Genomic DNA, 22,779 nt, shown 5'->3' with positions numbered 1-22,779 from the left:
TGTGAACAGACAAACATTTCTAGCCATCCTCGAGATGAGAGATCAACACTGAGGAAGGTGATCAGGTCATGGAAGGATGTGGACAGGGTGTCATCTCCCTTGTTTCAAATCACGAAGATGTCATCAGTGGATCTGAACCTGTTGAGAGATTTCAGATTGTTGGTGGTTACGAAGGATTCCTCTAGACGGCCCATGAATAAGCTGGCATAGTATGGTCCCATGTGGATGCCAATTGTTGCACCATGGATTTGTTTGTAGGTGATACCATCAAAGGAGCAGTAACTGTGGGTGAGGATATAGTTGGTCATGGTGACCAGGAAGGAGGTAGTAGGTTTGGAATAAGTCTGGCATTGGGAAAGGCAGTGTTCAATAGTGGCAAGGTCCAGGGCATTGGGGTTGTTAGTGTAGATGGAGGATGTGTCATCGATAGTGAAAAGCAGGGTGCTGGGTGGTAAAGGAACAGGAACTCTGGAGAGTCGTAGGAAGAAATGATTGGTATCTTTTACATAGGAGGGTAGGTAACACGTAAGAGCTGATGGTATTGGTCCATGAGATCCACTATCTCTCTGTGAGGGCACAATAACCAGCCACAACGGAGCAAGCTTGGTGGTTGGGTTTACAGCCTTTAGGTAGCATGTAGAATAGAAGATAGAAGTGTGGGATTGGAGGGCTGTGGGGGTGAGGAGGTTTGGGGGGGGGGCAGAGGGGCAAGGGGGGGGGAGAGAGGGGGGAAGGGGGAGAGGGTCAGGGGAGAGAGGGTGAGGGTGGGTGGGAGGAAGGGAGAGAGGGTGAGGGTGGGTGGAAGGGTGGGAGGGAGGGAGAGAGGGTGAGGGTGGGTGGAAGGGTGGGAGGGAGGGAGAGAGGGTGAGGGTGGGTGGGAGGGAGAGAGGGTGAGGGAGGGAGGGAGGGGAGGGATGGAGAGAGAGAGGAGGGAGGGGGAGATGGCGGGGGAGGGAGAGGGAGGGGTGGAAGGAGGGACAGAGAGAGAGAGAGAGAGAGAGAGAGAGAGAGAGAGAGAGAGAGAGAGAGAGAGAGAGAGAGAGAGAGAGACTAAGGGGAGAGGTTCTGGGATGGACCTTAGGATTTGACGAGGGACTGGAGATCTTGCGATTTCTGGAATGGAGGCACTGTGGTGGGGTCTGTAGGTGGATGTGTTGAAAGCTGGTGGAGTATGTCTGCCAGGTAATTCTTGTGGTTTATAATGATAGTAATGCAGTCTTTGTTGGCAGAATTATAAGATCAGTTTTTAAATGGTGGATTTGGTGTATTGCTGTTCTTTGTGCAATGCTACTTTCCATGTTGTGGGATTTGGGGAGTGATCATGAGATGAGGCTCAAGATTATTAGGATAGTTTGAAAGTTAACAAAGACTGATTCGGGGGCAAGGGGGGTGGATCACAGTTGGATGGAGGAGTAATCATGTCAGGCAGGATTCAACACTGATTTTGGATTGAGCATGACTGATAGGGTTGGTGGTGAGAAAGTGTTTCCACTGTTGGGATTGGGAGAAGGAGAGAAGATCTTTAACAAGCCCAGCATGACTGACTATTCCCCAAATCCTTCAACACTGAAACCTACCTTACACATGCAAAAAGAACCACAATCCACCACCTAACTGACCCTGACCTTATGATCCTACCTGCCAACAAAGTCTTCACCACTGTGATTATACAAGCAGTAAGGAATATCTGGTACAGGGGCTCTGCCAGCTGACAGATAGGTCCACCTATAAACTCGGCACAAGTTCCCGTAACAGGGAGAACCTCTGCTCCCATGAACCAACACCTTCAGCCTATTACCCACAACCTATCTCCTATATAGAAGACACCAATCATTTCCTCCTATGACTCTCCACAGTTCCTGTTCGTTTACCACCTGGCACCCTGCTCATCACTATCGATGCCACCTCCCTCTACACAAATATCCCCAATGCCCATGGCCTTGCCACCATTAAACACTCCTTTTCCCAAGGCCTGACTGACTCCATATCTGCTACCTCCTCCCTGACCACCATGACCAACTATATCCTTACCCACAATTACTTCACATTTGAACATGTTGTTGTTGTTGTTGTGGTCTTCAGTCCCGAGACTGGTTTGATGCAGCTCTCCATGCTACTCATCCTGTGCAAGCTTCTTCATCTCCCAGTACCTACTGCAGCCTACATCCTTCTGAATCTGCTTAGTGTATTCATCTCTTGGTTTCCCTTTACGATTTTTACCCTCCACGCTGCCCTCCAGTACTAAATTGGTGATCCCATGATGCCTCAGAACATGTCCTATCAACCGATCCCTTCTTCTAATTAAGTTGTCCCACAGACTCCTCTTCTCCCCAATTCTACTCAATACCTCCTCATTAGTTATGTGATCTACCCATATAATCTTCAACATTCTTCTGTAGCACCACATTTCAAAAGCTTCTATTCTCTTCTTGTCTAAACTACTTACCGCCATGTTTCACTTCCATACATGGCCACATTCCACACAAATACTTTCAGAAAAGACTTCCTGACACTTAAATCAATACTCGATGTTAACAAATTTCTCTTCTTCAGAAACGCTTTCCTTGCCAGTCTACATTTCATATCCTCTCTACTTCGACCGTCATCAGTTATTTTGCTCCCCAAATAGCAAAACTCCTTTACTACTTTAAGTGTCTCATTTCCTAAACTAATTCCCTCAGCATCACCCGACTTAATTCAACTACATTCCATTATCCTCATTTTGTTTTTGTTGATGTTCATCTTATACCCTCCTTTCAAGACAATGCCCATTCCATTCATCTGCTCTTCCAAGTCCTTTGCTGTCTCCGACAGAATTACAACGTCATCGGCCAACCTCGAAGTTTTTATTTCTTCTCCATGGATTTTAATGCCTACTCCGAACTTTTCTTTTGTTTCCTTTACTGTTTGCTCAATATACAGATTGAATAGCATCAGGAATAGTCTACAACCCTGTCTCACTCCCTTCCCAACCACTGCTTCCCTTTCATGGCCCTCGACTCTTATAACTGCGATCTGCTTTCTGTACAAATCGTAAATAGCCTTTCACTCCCTGTATTTTACCCCTGCCACCTTCAGAATTTGAAAGAGAGTATTCCAGTCAACATTGTCAAAAGCTTTCTGTAAGTCTACAAATGCTAGAAACGTAGGTTTGCCTTTCCTGAATCTTTCTTCTAAGATAAGTCGTAGGGTCAGTATTGCCTCACGTGTTCCAACATTTCTACGGAATACAAACTGATCTTCCCCAAGGTCGGCTTCTACCAGTTTTTCCATTCGTCTGTAAAGAATTCGCATTAGTATTTTGCAGCTGTGACTTATTAAACTGATAGTTCGTAATTTTCACATCTGTCAACACCTGCTTTCTTTGGGATTGGGATTATTATATTGTTCTTTAAGTCTGAGGGAATTTCGCCTGTCTCATACATCTTGCTGTGGTAGAGCTTTGTCAGGACTGGCTCTCCCAAGGCCGTCAGTAGTTCTAATGGAATGTTGTCTACTCCCGAGGCCTTGTTTCGACTAAGGTCTTTCAGTGCTCTGTCAAACTCTTCACACAGTATCATATCTCCCATTTCATCTTCATCTACATCCTCTTCCATTTCCATAATATTGTCCTCAAGAACATCACCCTTGTATAGACCCTCTATATATTCCTTCCACCTTTCTGCTTTCCCTTCTTTGCTTAGAACTGAGTTTCCATCTGAGCTCTTGATATTCATGTGGTCTCCTTAATTTTCCTGTACGCAGTACCTATCTTACCCCTAGTGAGATAAGCCTCTACATCCTTACATTTGTCCTCTAGCCATCCCTGCTTAGCCATTCTGCACTTCCTACCAATCTCATGTTTGAGACATTTGTATTCCTTTTTGCCTGCTTCATTTACTGCATTTTTGTATTTTCTCCTTTCATCAATTAAATTCAGTATCTCTTCTGTTACCCAAGGATTTCTACTAGCCCTCGTCTTTTTACCTACTTGATCCTCTGCTGCCTTCACTACTTTATCCCTCAAAGCAACCCATTCTTCTTCTATTGTATTTCTTTCTCCCATTCCTGTCAATTGTTCCCTTATGCTCTCCCTGAAACTCTGTACAATCTCTGGTTCTTTCAGTTTATCCAGGTCTGTGTTAGCTATGATTAAGTTACGCTCTGTGGAAAATTCTACCAGGCGGCTTCCGCTCTCATTTCTTAGATCTAATCCATATTCACCTACTATGTTTCCTTCTCTTCCTTTTCCTACTGTTGAATTCCAGTCACCCATGACTATTAAATTTTCGTCTCCCTTCACTACCTGAATAATTTCTTTTATCTCATCATACATTTCGTCAATTTCTTCATCATCTGCAGAGCTAGTTGGCATATAAACTTGTACTACTGTAGTAGGCATGGGGTTCGTGTCTATCTTGGCCATAATAATGCCTTCACAATGCTGTTTGTAGTAGCTTACCCGTACTCCTATTTTTTTTTATTCATTATTAAACCTACTCCTGCATTACCCCTATTTGACTTTGTATTTACAACCCTGTATTCACCTGACCAAAAGTCTTGTTTCTCCTGCCACCGAACTTCACTAATTCCCACTATATCTAACTTTAACCTATCCATTCCCCTTTTTAAATTTTCTAACCTACATGCCCGATTAAGGGATCACCTTCCGATCTGTAGAACGCCAGTTTTCTTTCGCCTGATAACAACGCCCTCTTGAGTAGTCCCCGCCTGGAGATCCGAATGGGGGACTACTTTACCTCCGGAATATTTTACCCAAGAGGATGCCATCATCATTTAATCATACAGTAAAGCTGCATTCTTTGAACATAGCACAAACAAATTCATGGTACAGCACTGGGCACCTGCATCGCTCCAGCATATGCCAACCTATCCATGAGTCATCTAGAGGAATTGTTCCTAACCACCCAGAATCACGAATCTCTCAACTGGTTCAGATTCAGTGAGGACAACTTCTTGACCTCAACCAAGGGTGAGGACACCCTATCTACGTCCCTACACAACCTCAACACCTTCTCCCCCATTTGTTTCACCTGGTCCTCCTCAATCCAACAAGCCACCTTCCTCAACGTTGACTTCCACCTCAAGATCGCTACATCTGTACCTCTGTCTGTATCAAACCTACCAACCACCAATAACACTTCCACTTCGACGAGTGAAACCCATTCCATACCAAGAAGTCCCTTCCATACCACCTAGCCACCCTTGCCCTTGTCTGACATCTCTACAGTGTTGAATAGTCCCTCTCCAAATATGCCAAGAGTCACACTGAGGCCATTCACAAACAAAAATTATTCTCCCAACTCTGTCCAGCAACAGATCTCTAATGCCTCACCTCCAAAATACCCACTGTCCAATCACAAAGGAGCACTGCTCTCATGATTGAGTACTAACCAGGACTGGAGCGAGTGATTCACATTTCCCACGGCCTCTCATCATGCCCTGAAATAAAGATTAACCTTTTACATTTTGATTACTAATCAAAGGCGCAACCCCCTAGACCATTGGTGCACCCATTCCATACGTCCTCAAATTTCACCTGCTCCAGTCGTGTCATAGGTATCTTCTACCTGTCAAAGGCAAGGCCACCTGTGAAAAGGGCCATCTAACTCACCACCAAATTTCTATATGGGCATGATAGCTCACAAGCTGCCTGTCCACACAAATGACCATCACCAGACTATCGCCAAGAGATGGCTGGATCACCCAGTTACTGAACATGCTGCCTATCATCCTTTGCTTCTCTTCACTGACTGCTTCACGGCCTGTGCCATCTGGATTCCACCTTATGACACAAGCTTTTCTCAGTCGGATAGGTGGGAACTCTGTTTACAACATGTCCTTCTTTCCCATAACCCCCTGGCCTGAACCTTTCCTAGTTCTCATCTCCCACCTGTCTGTCCCCTTCTCTGATCTCACTCCAGAACTACAAATGTGTTCTATTGTGTCAAGATGTCTGAAACTCCCTTCCACTTCTTCCTTCCCCTTCTCCGCTATGCCCCTCCCCCAGCACAGCCTCTCAATGCAGGATCTTAATCTCTACCCTGTGCTCATCAAGTTCTCGCAAGCTCCACTAGCATCCTCGCCCACCAGTACCTTTATATCCTTGCCCAACCCCATGTCATGCGCCTGCTTATCCCCACCACCCATTCCAGCAAATTTCAGCTCTGTCAGATGCAGCCACAGTCGGGCTCTAGTGCTCTGAGACATGTCTGTGTGCGTGTGTGTGCATGTGTGCGTGTGTGCTTTCTTTTTGCACTGCACAAAAAGGACTTCATCTGAAAGCTTTAATATTATAGCAGTCTTTTCCATTGTGCCTGTCTGCAACTTGGTGCCTCTTCTATGCAGACAGTAGCTACCTATCCTTTCCATATTCTTGTCAAAAAATATGTTTCTAATGATAAACAATGCAAAAGTTCAGAAAATACAGTATAAGCTTTCAAAATAAAGAGATCTTTCTTTTAGAGGTCTCCAAAGCCCTTCTTCCTTGCCCCTTATTCCTCTCATGCCTCCCATCCTCTCCCTAATCGTATTCCTCACCACTGTCCTCCTCCCTCCTCCCCAACCCCCCCCCCCCCCCCCCCCCTCTCTCTCTCTCTCTCTCTCTCTCTCTCTCTCTCTCTCTCTGTGTGTGTGTGTGTGTGTGTGTGTGTGTGTGTGCGCGCGTGTGGGCACGCGCGTGATCGCTCGTGCACGCGCTCATGCTTGGGGGGGGGGCAGATGTGTGAGTGTGTGCTTCTTGTTCCTTCCCATTAGCACAAACAAACCACCCTCCTTCCTGAAACCTTCACATGTGAGCTGCAATAAGTTTTCATTAGCACCCTTTGAGCTACTGACATTCATTGTTTTACGAAATACATCTTTTATCTACCTTTAATTAGCTTTAAATTTCATTGCTCAACAGTGTCTAGCATACATCAGTCTTTTCCCTCTGCTGTTCAATACCTATTATAACAATCTACTATAACAATCTGCAGTCAATATTCAACACTAGGAGAAAAAATAATGAAACTACACAGATTTTCTCCATATGTCAATGATAAATAATAAATAAATCATTGAAAATGAATAATGAAAAAGATGCTCAAGGAAACAATATGCTGCATACATCATATAATATGAGACAACATGAACATGGATGATGCATTCTGTTCACTAAAAGAAACATTATACACCTTTTTCTAGAGTACTTTCACAGTAAAAAATTATGCTCAACCCCAAACACAATCTCAGTTGGTCAAGAATAAGTACATTTTACCTCATTCGAAAGTAGGAATCAGGGCTCTCTATGTCTATAATTCCTCAATTTTTTATTGCATAAGCAACCTAAATTCACTAACTGGGAATCAATTTAAAATATACTATTCTTAAACATTCCAGTTTGAAGTCAAATATGTTGGTGTACAGAGAAATAGACCCATTAGTCATGTACGAACAAAAAGTTTCAATATAACATTTTCCATTGCTTTGCCACATACAATGTTTTGCACAGTATAAATCACATTTCAATCTCAACTGTCTACTCATGTAATAACCTATTCTTTTACTTTATTGCATTTTGCTAGTTTCAGCTGTATGATTCAACTGTGTATTAGACACATTTTATTCCCATAGCGTGCCATCACAAAAGTTATTTGACAACTTGTCATCGGCAGTAAATGCTGGGAAAGTCTACATACCAGTAGTAAAATTAGTCTCTCACCTGAGGAGTAAGCAACACTCATGGCGAGGGGAGTGGCCTGTCCCAATCGAATATAAGCATCATCAATGTTCATGATGTCTCATATCATATGATGTATGCAACATATGACGAATCAGTAAAGCAGTGATGTTAGTTACTTATCAGTAAACCCAAGATTCTTTAAAGAATCTAACTCCCATATTAAAACAGCTTCTAACCTCTGATTGCTTTACAAATGTTGAACATGAAAGTGAGAAAAAAATTAGAAGAGGTTTGTAATGAAGGTTAAAGTTTGTTGGGAGTAACTAATCACTCTCATTATGAAATAATGGATGAATATAGTCTTGCACTCCATGTTAAGCAAAAGCAGCAACGTAGAAAAAGGTAGACTGCTGCTTACTGTAAAGACCTACATCCACATCCACACAGATATTCCACAAGCTACCATACGGTGCATCATAGAGGGTACCCTGTACCACTACTAGTCATTTCCTTTCCCATTCTAATCACAAATAGAGCGAGGGTAAAACCACTGTCTATATGCCCCAATATGAGCCCTAATTTTGCGTATCTTATCTTTGTGGTCCTTATGTCCAATGTACGTTGGAGGCAGTAGAATCATTCAGCAGTCAGTGTCAAATGCCGGTTCCCTAAATTTTCTCAATAGTGTTCCATGAAAAGATCATTGCCTTCCCTCCAGGGATTCCCGTTTGAGTTCCTAAAGCATCTCTGTAACACTTACATGTTGTTCGAACCTACTGGTAACAAATTTAGTAGCCCGCCTCTGAATTGCTTCGATGTCCTCCTCCAATCTGACCTTGTACAGATCCCAAACACTCAAGTAGTATTCAAGAACAGGTCACACCAACGTCCTATATGTGGTCTCGTTTACAGATGAACTACGCTTTCCTAAAATTCTCCCAATAAACCGAAGTCAACCATTTGCTTTTCTTATCACATTCCTTCGATCCTCATATATAACTATCTCACTATCACTGATCTCTCTCTAAATGAACATTCTCAGAGTCAGGTCTCATGGTAATATGAACCATTGCTCATTCTACCACCACCAATACCAAATACTCTCCTTCACCCTAACTCAAATCTGTGCAAGTTTAATCACAATCACATTGCATTTGATGCTTCTACCACTGGTTTAGCAACATGGCAACACAAATCCCATTGTGAAATGCCAGCTTGGAAGTCAGTGCTGCAATAAAGCTACATTTCATTTACATCTGACACTGGCCTGACAAGAAATTATCACAACAGAAACCAAAATAAAACTTCTGCTGCTTATCTGATGGTCAATAGGGAATACAAAAGTATCTCCTAAGATCTTTTCATTTATCACATCAAATTGAAAATTCAGTTGAATAAGGAGACAGACTGGCTGACCATTACTTACCTTTAAGAGGTGAAATTCCAAATACTTCTAAGAGAAACACTTAAAATTAGAAAACCAGATTTACTCTTAGGCTTCCAAACTTTTACTCTCATTCCTCAGCGAGGAAAACGGGTTTGGTTCAGGAAAGATGGAAAGAGGGGCAGGTCACACTGATCCCAGGTGGAGAGCTGCCCATCTACAGTGAGAACAAGAGGAGACAAATATCAAAGTTCTTTCTCTTTATACCTCTTACTGCCTGACAATGAACTTACCAGTTCCCTTAGAAGGGCTACATTTTTGGAATTCAGTAGCTCTAATGTCCTGGTCAGAACTCCAGCTTCAGCTTTCAGTGCTGAAAGTGCTGCTCTGTTTTGTTTGTACAGTGCACTGCGGCCTTTTAGCTTGTTGACATACTGCTTGAATTCTTCTTCGCGCAGAACTCTTTCCCCTGTAAATTCCTTCAATTTTTCCTGCTTTTCCTGAAAAATTCATAATTGCATTGTTTGAAAAAGAGAGATATGTGTAAATCAGGTGGGCAGTAGAGTACTAATGTGAGTATATTTACTTAATTTTTACGAGAGGCGTTCGATAACTAATGCAACGCTTTCTCTCTCAGCCAATTGTGGTTGAAAAAATGCAGGCTTTGTTGTGGGACATCATGGAATAATCCCTCTTCAGCTCCTATAGTTCCTAGCAGTGCTATACACAGCCTTCAAATGGAGTCTGTAACAGAGGTGTGTTCCCCAGCAGATTGATGTTATTTAACTTCTTATGCCACAAAACCAGAGCATCACTGATATTCATAGGATCTAAGAAGTCCTCGCAGTGAAAAAAAGCTCAGTGAGTCATTGGGTGAGGCATTTGTAATCATTGCAACAAGTTCATGCAAACTTGTCTGATCTCCCACGTGCCATACAGCCTCACACAGCTGTGACTCCTGCAATATTGAAATGTGCATACACTTTCATCTGAGGTGAGCAACAGATCACAATCAAACACCTTGCTGCTCAACTGGGTGTAGCGCTGACACTCATCCACCAGTTGGGGTACTCAAAGGTTTGCCTGCTGGGTTCCTCACTGCCTAATAGAAGACCATAAAGAGCAATGAAGGATCATGTGTGTGGAACTGCTTGTGTGTTATGAGACTGATCATGACAATTTTTTGTTGAACACTGTCACAGACGATGAAACATGAGTTCATACCTTCAAACTGAAAACAAAACAGCATAACATTGGATTGGCACCATGGTACTTGTGTTCTGAATTAAAAATTCAAAGCCACACCCTCAGCACATAGTCATGGAGGCAGTCTTCTGGGACTCTGAAGGGATTATTCTGTTTGAGTATTCCTTCACAGTGCAACTGTCAACTCTGAAGTGTAGCACTCCAGAGGACTCCACAAAATTTCATTGGACTGTTCTTCCTAATCCACCCTACAGCCCGGATCTCACACCTTCAGACTTCCATCTGTCTGGCCCAATGAAGGATGCACCCCATGGGAAGCAGTGCATGGATTATGGGGAGGTTATTGATGCAGCAAGACATTGGCTCTGACGTCAACCAGTAGAGTGGTACAATGCAGGCATATAGAGCCTCCCTGTAAGGTTGCATAAGACCGTCACAATGAATGGAGATTATGTTGAAAAATAGGGTTTTGTAGCTAAAAGATTGAGGAATAATACTGTGTATTGGAATCCTGAATATCACCAGCCTGCTTTCAGATAAAAAGTGTTGCATTACATACTGAATGCCCCTCATACATTTAATGAAAAAAATGTCACTCTGATAAAGAAGATAAGGTCATATGGGCTCCTAGTTTAACTGTATTCTTACACCAGTTAACACTGAAGATGACAAAAATATATTTCAACAGTGTAAGCTCATACGAGTTCTCCTACAGTAACAATGCATGGACTTGAAGAAAAAAGTGGAAGAGGCCCATTAACAGTACATGGGAACTGGAACTGTACAATGACGAAGAAAAAGAATAGCAATTCTCAGAAAGGAAAACAGATGCAAATTAGAATACAGAATTACATGCTGATACAAGAATATATCAGGCAGTTTTTTTCTTTCCTTTTTTAATTACAGTTTCCACTGAGTTGTACTGAAAACAAGTTATTATTTGAAATGAAAAATTTATAGAAGCAGCTCATATTTGTACAAAATACTTAAGGTATAGCTGTATGTTAGGAATTCACAAATGTGTAATCGAAGAGGAGTTGGTTGATCAACTGGCTGAAAAAGATATGTTATAATGAGAGGCATCTATGTGGTCATTCCATGTCACAGGGACCAATATTAAAAAGTGTCCGCACTCGACCCTCTCCAAATCTAATGAACTTTGGTGTGAAGATTCTATATGGTCTTTGATGGTTATATAGCAAATTTCAGTACAGTATCTTCAGTGTTTGAACTTTTAGGGGCTGTTAAAGAGAGGATACTCATCTTGGCATCACATATGAAGGTGCAAATGTGCCAAGTTTTCTAGGCTTTTTTAAATGTTCTAGCGGACATTTGGTCATTTGCGTTAATGTACATAGATAACTTTTTATGCTGAATCCCACCTTGGTGAAAATTAGAGATTTAGCCACATCTAAATATAGACACAAGCCTCTAAAGTGGCTAAAAAATTTGTCGTGCTATTCCAAGAGCCAGGGTTTGACCGACCACTGCTAATTTTCATATGAACCAATCACACCAAAACTTCAGAGGGTTACTCCTACCTATGATGTCTATATGTGGATCAAATTTAATTAAGATTGGATGCCTAGATGAAAAAATATGCATCTGCAAAGTTGGCTTAAATTATCTATGTGCCAATTTTAGGTTGTTTTTGGGGGGCAATATCTCAACTGTCTTGTTCAATCATTTTTTTTCTTACCACAGCTGGAAAAAGCATGCTTTAAGCTTTCCAAGCTATATTGTAAAATTTCTGGATCTTGCATATTGATGAGTAAGAATACCATCAAAAGTAGGGAAAATGAATTATCGATAAATACAAAAAATTAATACAATTTGAAGTTGTAAATCAAAAAAAGTGTTGTTGTAGTGTATTTTAATAGTAAGATTTTTCTGTGGTTTAGGGAATGTAATGGTGCTATTAAGAAGCGTTTTTACATTATTTTCCAGTATAGAATATAAATATAGAAAAACCTCAGAAAATGCTCTTCAGATTATAAAATCTAGAAGATCATGACAGAAAGCTATCTTGCTTTAGAACGTTTTAACCCTGCAAGGCATGGTGGTGTATATATGCATTGTCAGCAACTTTCCATCAGCATTATAAAGCAGCAATAATTCTGTAAGGCTCTATTCTTGCAGTAGTGATACATTGCTGAATCACCACTTTCAATTGTTGCTTTCATTATTGGCAGTTTTCACAGTGTCAGTCTTTTGTGCGGTGTAGTTTTTGGTGTTGACATTGTACAATCTTAGTGTTGAATACTGAGTGTTTGAATAATCAATAATCGTTGTAGCTGAAGGTAAGCTCTAAAACAATGTGTTTTGATACACTAATTTGTATATTTTTTATACAAACAAATCTGAATCTGCTGTGCTTCAAACCAGGATATTCATGAGCTTTCAAAATAGCTTGTTATAGGTTAATTAACTATTGTATAAAATGAACCAAGAGACCCTTGCACCCTGCTGCTTTGGTGGATCAGATGCAGCTGATTGTCATAAGTCATCACCATTCTATTGGGGGAAGAGTCAATTACGATCAGTTAAGGAAATGTCATCAATGGACAAAGAGCTTCTACAATGTAGGCCTGGGCTTGATTTTACTGAAGTTGTTCCTACTGTAATGCCTTGCTAATGACAAAATTTCAATTCGTGCAGAAGACTTGCTGCAACCCGTTTCATAAAGAAAAAACATGTAATCAAGAAGACATTAACACCAGTAACCATTGCAATGTTTAAACCTGGTCAGGAAATTTGTACCAAATGAAGATATGAAGTGGCCTAAAAAGAATAATCCCACCAGGCTAAGCAAGAATCACCATCCACTGAAGATATGGATGTTGTTGACGCTTGCTTTACTGCTAATACTTCATTATTATCACTTGGAGAGTCACCATTCAAGCTTCAATGGATCAGCAAAAGGGATTCAATAGGATACATAAAATGCAAAGTTCTGAAAGCCCAAGGCAACATTACTAAGGCAACTGCCACAACTGCTGGTGTGAGCCAAGTCGATATTGCGCAAATACAAACAGAAGAGTGCCAAAACCATAAAGATATGGGCATCTTAATTGAAGAACTTAAGATTAAGCTTCAGACTTCAAGTAATTGCAGTAAAGTTCAAATTTTGACCCTGTCCCCAAATAGCTGGACTAATGAAAAAATAGCTAAAGAATTTTCTGTTTTAACTAAAATGGTGAGGAAGGCTAGGAAACTAAAGATGGAAGATGGGATTTTGGCAACACCTGCAAACCAAAAAGGAAAAAAGCTCAGTGTTGAAGTAAAACAAAATGTCCTCACTTTTTTGAAGATGATGAGTTTTCTCGTTCATGTCCCGGCAAAAAGGATAGTGCTGCAGTAAGAATAAATGGTGAAAAGATTCACAAGCAGAAACGCCTGCTCCTTTGTAACCTGAAAGAAATGTTCATCGCTTATTGTAAACAATATGGAAATCAACTAAGCTTATAAATTTTTGTGAGCTCAGGCTGAAATGGTTTACTACAGTTGGTGATTCTGGATCACTTTCAGTATGTGTAAGTGCAATTCACAAAATGTCAAATTAATGTTGGCTTCAGCAACATCCATCCAAGTTGACTACAAGGATTTGATGAAAAAAAACTATGAAGTTTGGAATCAAAAGATTGTATGCTGCAACATTGTGAGAAATGTCCAGGAAAAATGCAAATAGAGGATTTTCTTGAAGATGCTTTTAAAGACTATGACTCTGAAGAAACAGTATAATACAAGCAATGGGTCCATACTGACAGAGATACATTAGAGACATGTCAGAGAACTGCTGAAGATTTCATGGAGGCACTAATTTTCAAAAGTACCGGTTTGAGAAGCTGTCACTTTGTGTCAAAACACCAAAGTTTATACCTTAAGCAGCTAAAAAGAAATCTTGCAGAAAATGAATTAATTATATTGATGGACTTTGCTGAGAATTATTCATTTGTTGTGCAAGATGCTACACAAGGATTTCATTGGGAAAATAGTCAGACCGTGTTACATCCATTTGTTGTCTATTTTGGTGGCAAAAAAAGTCAGAATATTATCATTTGTATGATCAGCAACTGTCTCTGTCATGATGCCACTGCTGTTCATGCCTTTCAAATAAAGTTAATAGCATATTTAAAGGCAAAGATTGAAAACATTAAGAATGTTCATTACTTTAGTGATGGTTCAGCTACTCAGTATAAGAATTTCAAAAATTTCATCAATTTATGTCTGCATGAAAAGGTTTTTGGCATCACTGCTGAATGGAATTTTTTTGGAACGAGCCATGGTAAATCGCCTTGTGATTGCACTGGGGGAACAGCAAAAACACTAGCAGCCCGTGCTAGTCTGCAGAGGGTCTTAGATAACCAAATATTGACTCCATATGATTTATTCAAATTCTGTGATGTTAGTATTCCAGGCATAAAGTTTTTTTATTCAAATTCTGTGATGTTAGTATTCCAGGCATAAAGTTTTTTTAAGTACCAAAAGAAGAGATTGAAAAATTCAGCCTGATCAAGAAACAAGGTTTGCCATGGGACATACAATACCTGGAAGAAAGAAAATCATCAATTTAAGCCAATTAATTGTAATCAGCTCAGAGTAAGCAGAGTTTCCAATGATGCTATAGCATCCACAGTTCATGCCTCCGAAGCACATGATGAAACTCCAGCAATCTCAATTGCAAGTTTACAATCAGTACAATATATCGCATATATGTATGACAATTTTTGGTGGGTTGGAAATGTGTTCACATGAACAAAAAGGTGTCCTCATCAGCTTTATGCACCCACATGGTTCTGCTCGTTCCTTCCACTGGCCAGCCGCTAAAGACACCTGCTGGATTTCTGAGCAACATATTTTCATGACTTTAGAAGCACCATCAACATCATCAGGAATACAATACAGTTATCCACAATCTGCCCTTGACAAAATTGTAGCACTGTTTAACCAAAAATGGAACTGACTCTTAGCATTTTTGTTTTGCAGATTTGCTGTGTAGTGTATCACATTTGTTATTATGAAGTGTGTTAAATTAATGTTTGAAACTGATTTATATACTGGAATTAAAAAAAACTAATTATGGGACTTAATCAGCAAAATATTTCACTTTTCAATCTTCTCAAAGTGCTAAAACAAAAACTTTTGAAATGTATTCTTACTCAACAAAATGCAAAATCCAGAAATTAAACAATATAGCTTGGAAAGCTTAAAGCATGCACTTTACAGCTGTAGCAAGAAAGAAAGGATTGAACAAGACAGTTGAGATATTGCCCCCAAATATACCCTAAAACTTGCACGTAGAAAATTTTGGCCAACTTTGGAGAAGCATATGTTTTCATCTAGGCATCCAATTGATTACATTTCTTCCATATATAGAAATCACAGGTAGGAATAACCCTCTGAAGTTTTGGTGTGATTGATTCATATGAAAAGTACCAATGGTCAGTCAGACCTTGGCTCTCGGAATAGCGCGCTGAATTTTTTAGGCGCTTTAGAGGCTTGTATTCGTATTTAGGTGTGGCTAAATCCCTAATTTTTGACATGGTGAGATTCAGCTTAAAACATTGTCTATGTTTATTAACGCAAATGACCAAATGTCTGCAAGAACTTTTAAAAAAGCCTAGCAAACTTGGCCCATTTGCACCTCCGCATGTGGTACGAAGATTAGTAGCCTCTCTTTAAAAACCCCTAGACATTCAACCACTGAAGATTCTGGACTGAAATTTGGTATACAACCATCTAAGACCACATAGAACCTTCACACAAAATTCAATAGATATGGAGAGGCTCCAGTGGGCACCGCTGGTCCCCTTGACATGGAATGACCCTATGTCGATACAGCAGAGCTACAGAATAGCAGATGCACACAAAAAAATTATGTTTGGATTGCTATTGCATAGCTATTCAACTTTCATCTTTCATCAGAGCACACATGTGTAAATGTCCACTGAAACAGACACACACACACACACACACACACACACACACACACACACACACTTTCTCTCTCTCTCTCTCTCTCTCTCTCTCTCTCTCTCTCTCTCTCTTTCTCTTTCAGTGATAACCTGTATATTTGCTTCAAGTGAAGATAATCTGTTTTTCAGCTCTCTCAACTGTTCGGCTGCACTTTCCTTCTTCCTCCCAATTATCGCTGCTTGCTGACGAAAGGGGGCCAGCTTATCTTCAACTGGGTCATTCATAGCTAGGTGCCGTTCAACTAATTGGTTCACATCATTATTTACTTCCTGGATCTGGAAAACAAAGAAAGAATTGCAACTGGATAGTTGGATAACTATTATTAATTTAAAAGAGGTAAGCTATAAGCTGCATCAGAAAAGACAAAAATTTGGGGAGCAATCCAAAAATTGAGTGTTCTGTCACCAATAAACCAATTTAAAATAGCAATTACAAGCAAAATGCCAATTGAGAGTAAAGAGGCAAGAAGACAGAATGATCATTGAGTAAAGTAAACGACTTGCAAATAAGGAAACAACAACTGTATTTGCATTACATTTTAACACTTCCCATAATAAGCCCTATTCTCCCCCCCCCCCCCCCCCCCTTAAGAAATGACCTTTTATTCCATTTACCTCAATCTTGATTCATGGTAGCCTCCCATTCATGCTTTAGTTACCAACATAATGTTTTATGGTTCAGGTTTCAACATTTCATTTTCCTCAGAATAAAATCGCATTTTTTTTCTTATCTGACATGCAGCTTCAGGTACGAAATTACTACATGGGGCTAAATAAAGAGTGATTTTGAGAAGCATGACAATTACAGTATTTCATCAGAAAGTGGAGGGGATGATATCTGCCATGCTGCACACCCATTAGTATTTAGTAGCAATGGAGCAGTGGACCTTTTAGCAATGCAGATACACTGCCAAAACATTTTCTCCCAGCATTAATTTGCATGAACAATTGCATCATGCTGTCACCAGCCAATTTATCATCACTAAAATCAATCGGTGACACTGTCTCTGTAAATAAAAACAACATGACAAGCCTATATTGCTACCCTTCTCATATTGTTGTTAGCCCATCCTGGACTTTCCAGTACGGAAATAAAAAGTTGTTTGATGAGTTTAAAGAGTCTTTGTCAATAAATAAGTAAATAAACCCCGTGAGATCAAAGGCAGTGCGTAAAACTCAAACAATACTGCGAGTATTGTCTCTGAAAGGTCAAAGTTGTTGCTAAATGGTCATCAAGATTATGATCTTTTCCTTGTGCCATTTTTCCACACTGGTGCTGTGTCAGAATGGTTATTAATGGATTTGGCATGGTTAGTTTAAGGGGTGACCAGATGCCCTTCCTGTTGCCTGCCCATTACCCTCTGGGATGGAATGTGTGTAACCCAACTACCTACAAAAAGTGTTGTTCATTTGAAAGTAAGTGAAAGTTTTTTGAAATGTTCACGAATGAGGGGGAACTTAGGTGCCAGCCTGGTATTCACCTAGTGGGATGTGGGAAACTATCTGAAAACCACATCCAGGCTGACCAGCATACTACCTCTTGTAATTAATCCTCCAGGCAGATCCGATCTTGGGCGGGTGAACCTCCCCATCACAAAAGCAGTGCTTTAATATGAACATTTATCCAAGTGAACAAACGGTTATCAAGGTCAAGAAATAAAAAACTTAAACCATGATGAAATCAACCATTTTAATACATAAATTTTTCATTTGCAGTTAAATTATAAGTAACTACAAGACTATAGCCCTGATAAATAAGGAACTAACAAAATGATAGTGTCACAAAGGCATGAATTATTCTGACAGTTACCAGGAATATTCTTAACTTTGTGGCAGGAAAAATTATGGAAAAGTATTACACATGAAGCAGGAAACATACCTTCCTATTCAGTGTCTCCAAGTCTCCTCTGCCTAATGATGCATCTGAAGCTACATTCTGGAGTATTTCAACTTCTTGTTTCTTCATTTCTATTTCTTTCGGCAATTTTTGCTTCACAATGTAAGTATTAACATTTGTCTCTTCTTCTAAACGCTGTAACAATCCTTCAAAAAGAAAATTATATGAAACTATCAACCACAGAGTACAGAACAAAATCATACCAAAAGATAATAATAAAATGGGGTGCAAAAGAAGAGCACCTAACTATCAATTAATGCAAAATAATCATACAAGTCCTTTGTTTATTATTATTAAAGGAATACTAAAGAAGTAAAAGTTATGGGAATAGAACTGTATGACAATTATTGCACTTACAACACAAATTATGTATTACACAGGATGGCCAGAAACAATCTGAAAAGCTAGTAATGATGTTGCAGAGGTGACTGTGGTGAGAAATAATTTTTTAAGAAAAAATTGATAGTTTATGCCATTTTTTTTATTTATTTTGCGCTGAAGTTAGCCAATCAGATCATTGAGAACAAAAATTCAAGTAAAAGTGTTGGGAAAAATGTTCTTCATTTGATTTCCTCAAACCAAACAAATGTAACTTTTGCTTATATAGCTTAAATTTATCATTTCCTAAAAAGCACATTCTAGTGGTAATCAGCATTTTAACAAGTAGTAACATATGGGCCATGGATGACTGTGCATTATTGCATTTTGGTACAAGCAAGTGCTTGAATCTGCGTGGGCAGTGACCTGACTGGCTAACTTCAGTGCCAAATAACTAAGAAATGGCACAATCAACTGAATTTTTTCTTAACAATTATTTTCAGTACAACTTCCCCTGCAACACCCTTACAAGTTTTTCAGACTGTTTCTGACCACCCTGTATATTACAAATCAGAGGCTATTTATTCAAAAATTATGTGATATCAACTACATTACAAGCAGCTAACATGAAGCCCTCGAGATTGCAATCAGGGCGGAACAATCAGGTGAAGAATATGCTTGTTAGATTTAATGACTTCACCACAATTGCAAAGTGGGGGGAGGGGGTGGGGGGAAATGGTGGGAGCAGTACCAATTATCTCCATTTTAAATGATCTGCTTTATATCTTATCCCCGTCTGCAGTCTGCTGAAGGGTTTCTGGACTTCCCAGATTCAGTGGTGGCCAGGAGCTAGCTGTTCTGATGGTTTCATCCAGTGATGGATGATTTTGCAGTTGACCACAGATCCACTTTGGTCCAAGTTTGTTGTTAATAGTCTGCAGCAGCTTTGAGGAATTAATTTTTTGATTTCAGTGTTTGCATAGCCTGCTGAATGCCACAGGGTGGCTGTAGTACAGAAACGGAGCACTTCATTCTCTCTCTGCAGATGATTGCATAACACTGAGGTGTTGGTGGAGTCATACCAGCCAGGTGATAGAACTTGTATGCAGGGTTAGGTTTCAGACAGCAAGTGCTGGAAACATAAAAACGGTCCCTCAAACTATTGAATGTAGTGACACAATCTGGTGTAACTAAAAAAAGCGGACAGCTGGTGCAATGTTACTGTTGACTGCCATGGTAGCACTGCCTAAATGGTACTTGTTGGCAGGAGTGCCCTCCAATAAGGTCATGTCTACCAGAATCCTGCGTGTGAGCTGGCCCAGGACTGGTCTGAGCCACTTGTAATTCTCTAGCAGTGTTGATGCAATGTAAGTGTGCACCAGTGGGACCATTGGTTTGGTTCTTGCTATGGAGTCAATTTACAGGTGTCTCTTCAGACTTGGTCAGTAGCTGACTGAACTCTGACACTGCACAAATTGGATTTTGATTGTGTTGCACCACTATATTTCCAAAGCTGAGTCCATAACTGGCACCTAGGTGAACCAGACAGTTGCCACCACATTCTGCTGCCGAAAGCTAGAAAGGCGTCACAAAGTATGGATTTGGCACTGAAGCAAACTGGTTACCATACATCTAGCCCTGGTGGTGCTGCTGCTGGGGCTGGAACATTGTTGGCACAGCACAATACAGGGGAGGGGGGGCAGGGTACTGCAGAGCGCAGAGGTTACCTGGATTACATTATGCCCAGGCTGCTTCTGCGGTCTATGTGATCAAAAGTAACATCCTGTCACAAACGGGCTGGCGTGAGAGACCATAAATGCTGCCTGTTCTGGCCATGCAGTACCTGTCATCAACTGCAGGCTATCCTGAGAAGAACACCCATCCAGCCTCAACCACTACCAGACGTTGCCTTCTCTATCCATCGGTCTAGGTGTTGCACCTAGTGCTGAAGTTCTCAGGAGCTGAAATGGTGATCCAGCTGAGAGGGAGGGGGGGGGGGGGGGGGGCACTACTGTTCCCTAACTCCAGGAAGCCACCCTGTGGTGTCTTCAGTTCACCGACCGCACCTGAGGGCAACTCGTTACCAACCGCCCCATCACCAGCTTCTGGTATTTGGCATTTCTGAGCTTTAGGCTGTTGTTGACCAGCTGTTTTGGCCATAAGACCACGGGTATAAGGTATTCTCACTACTGGCATCTATGCACAGCCAGCAGGCCACCAATGTTCTGCCAACATAGGCTTGGCTGCCTGCAGATGTTGTACACTGTCAACAGGATGCCTTCGGGTGCTGTATGAATTCTGCTAAATAAACTTTTTTCATGCTGCCTGTGTGTGATTCCTCGATGGCCAAGGAGCTGCTTTGTTGCATCTGCTGTTCTGTCTTCCATGCTACACCAACACTGTAGAATGTAACGAGGTTAACAACATTAGGCAACATCCTGACCCCCACTACAAAATGGTTCAAATGGCTATGAGCACTATGGGACTCAACTGCTGTGGTCATAAGTCCCCTAGAACTTAGAACTACTTAAACCTAACTAACCTAAGGACATCACACACATCCATGCCCGAGGCAGGATTCGAACCTGCGACCATAGCGGTCGTGCGGTTCCAGACTGTAGCGCCTTTAACTGCTCGGCCACTCCGGCCGGCCCCCCACTACAGTTGGATTGTTTATTTAAAGACCATATTATGAAAAGGATAAATTGCAACTCACCATATAGTGGTGTTGTTGAGTCGTAGACAGGCACAACGAAAATACTCCTAAACAACTGAGCATTTGCCCAAAAGGCCGTCTTCTAAATGCATGCACAACTCACACACCCATGACCACCTTCTTCAGGCACAAAGACCAGACTGTGAGCGATAGTGGATGATGGGAGAAGCAATGTGGGTATTGAGGTTAAAGAGGAGACTGGGATGGGGAGGGTGGCAGATAGGATATGTCAACCTTCTCATGGGCCGTCAAGAGGAGTCCAGGAATCCTTCCTAACCATCCAGAATCCCAAACCACTCACCTGGTTCAGATTCACTGATGATATCTTAACGATCTGGACCAATGGCGAGGACACCTTACCAAAATTCCTCCAGAAACCCAACACCTTCTCCCCCAATTGCTTTACATGGTCCTCCTGAATTCAACAAGCCATCTTCCTTAATGTTGACCTGCACCTCAAAGATGACTACATCAGTACCTCCGTCCATATCAAATCTACCAAACATCAGCAATACCTCCACTTCAATAGCTGCCACCTATTCCATACCAAGAAGTCCCTTCCAGACAGCCTAGCCACTTGTGGCCATAACCTCTGTAGTGATGAGCAGTCCCTCTCCAAATATACCAAGGGTCTCACTGAGCCCTTCACAGAAAGAAATTACCCTTCTAATCTTGTACAGCAACAGATCTCCCATGCATTCTCTCTCCAGTCACCCACCACCTCCTAAAGTCCCACCGTCTGCCCCCAAAGGAGCATTCTCTTTGTGACTCAGTACCACCCAGGACTGGAGCAACTAAATCACATCCCCCGTCAGGGTTTCGACTACCTCTCATTGTGACCTGAAATGAGGGATATCCTAACCACTATTCTTCCCACCCCTCCCACAGTGGTATTCTCTGCCCACCAAACTTACACAATATCCTCATCCATTCCTACTCGACACCTGACCCCATCCCCCTTGCCTCATGGCTATGTCCCTATAATAGATCTAGATGAAAGTCCTGCCCCATACATCCTACCACCGTCAATTACTCCAGCCTGGCCACAAGCATCATCTATCCCATTAAAGGCAGGGCTACCTGTGTGAGCAGTCACGTGATATACAAGCAAAACTGCAACCATTATGCTACATTCTACATGAGCATGACAACCAACAAGCTGTCTGTCCACATGAATGGCCACTTACAAATTGTGGTCATGAGACAGCTGGACTACCCAGTAGATGAGCAGGCTGCCCAAGATAACATTCCTCACTTCAATGACTGCTTCACAGCATGTGCCCTCTGGATCCTTCCTACCCACACCAGTTTTTCTGACCTGTGCAGATGGCAGCTTTCCCTGCAATACATTACATTCCTATAATTCCCCTGATCTCAACCATTGTTAGTCACTGTTCTTCACCCACCTATCCCTTTCCCTGCTCCCACTCCAGCACTATGCAGCCTTTTATTCCATCAATAAATCCACAGTCTCTTTACATGTCTCCTCCCCTCCCCTAAACCTCCCAACTGCACCATGCTGTCATCCCCACAATGTCGTTGTATGCTCCCACAAGCAGAATTTTACCATCCCAGCCCTATCCTATTATCGCCTCTGTCTTAGCCCCCCCAACCCAGACT

The 22,779-nt window shown here is 41.3% G+C and overlaps 1 protein-coding gene across 1 annotated transcript in view; it reads right to left on the bottom strand.

The window, feature by feature from the left end:
- Positions 1-22,779, bottom strand: part of LOC126458239 (intraflagellar transport protein 81 homolog) — a 111,039-nt gene that overhangs the window by 27,734 nt on the left and 60,526 nt on the right. Inside the window, exons 6-8 of the mRNA XM_050095139.1 lie at positions 18,108-18,271; positions 16,319-16,504; positions 9,341-9,547 (exon numbers count right to left, since the gene is read on the bottom strand). Coding sequence (XP_049951096.1) covers positions 9,341-9,547; positions 16,319-16,504; positions 18,108-18,271 — 557 coding nt within the window. The remainder of the gene's footprint in view (positions 1-9,340; positions 9,548-16,318; positions 16,505-18,107; positions 18,272-22,779) is intronic.

Source organism: Schistocerca serialis, chromosome 2 (assembly GCF_023864345.2).
Source record: "Schistocerca serialis cubense isolate TAMUIC-IGC-003099 chromosome 2, iqSchSeri2.2, whole genome shotgun sequence".
Classification (NCBI taxonomy): Eukaryota; Metazoa; Arthropoda; class Insecta; order Orthoptera; family Acrididae; genus Schistocerca; species Schistocerca serialis.
The sequence above is the reverse complement of the archived record's forward strand: the minus strand, read 5'-3'. Positions and strand labels throughout refer to the sequence as shown.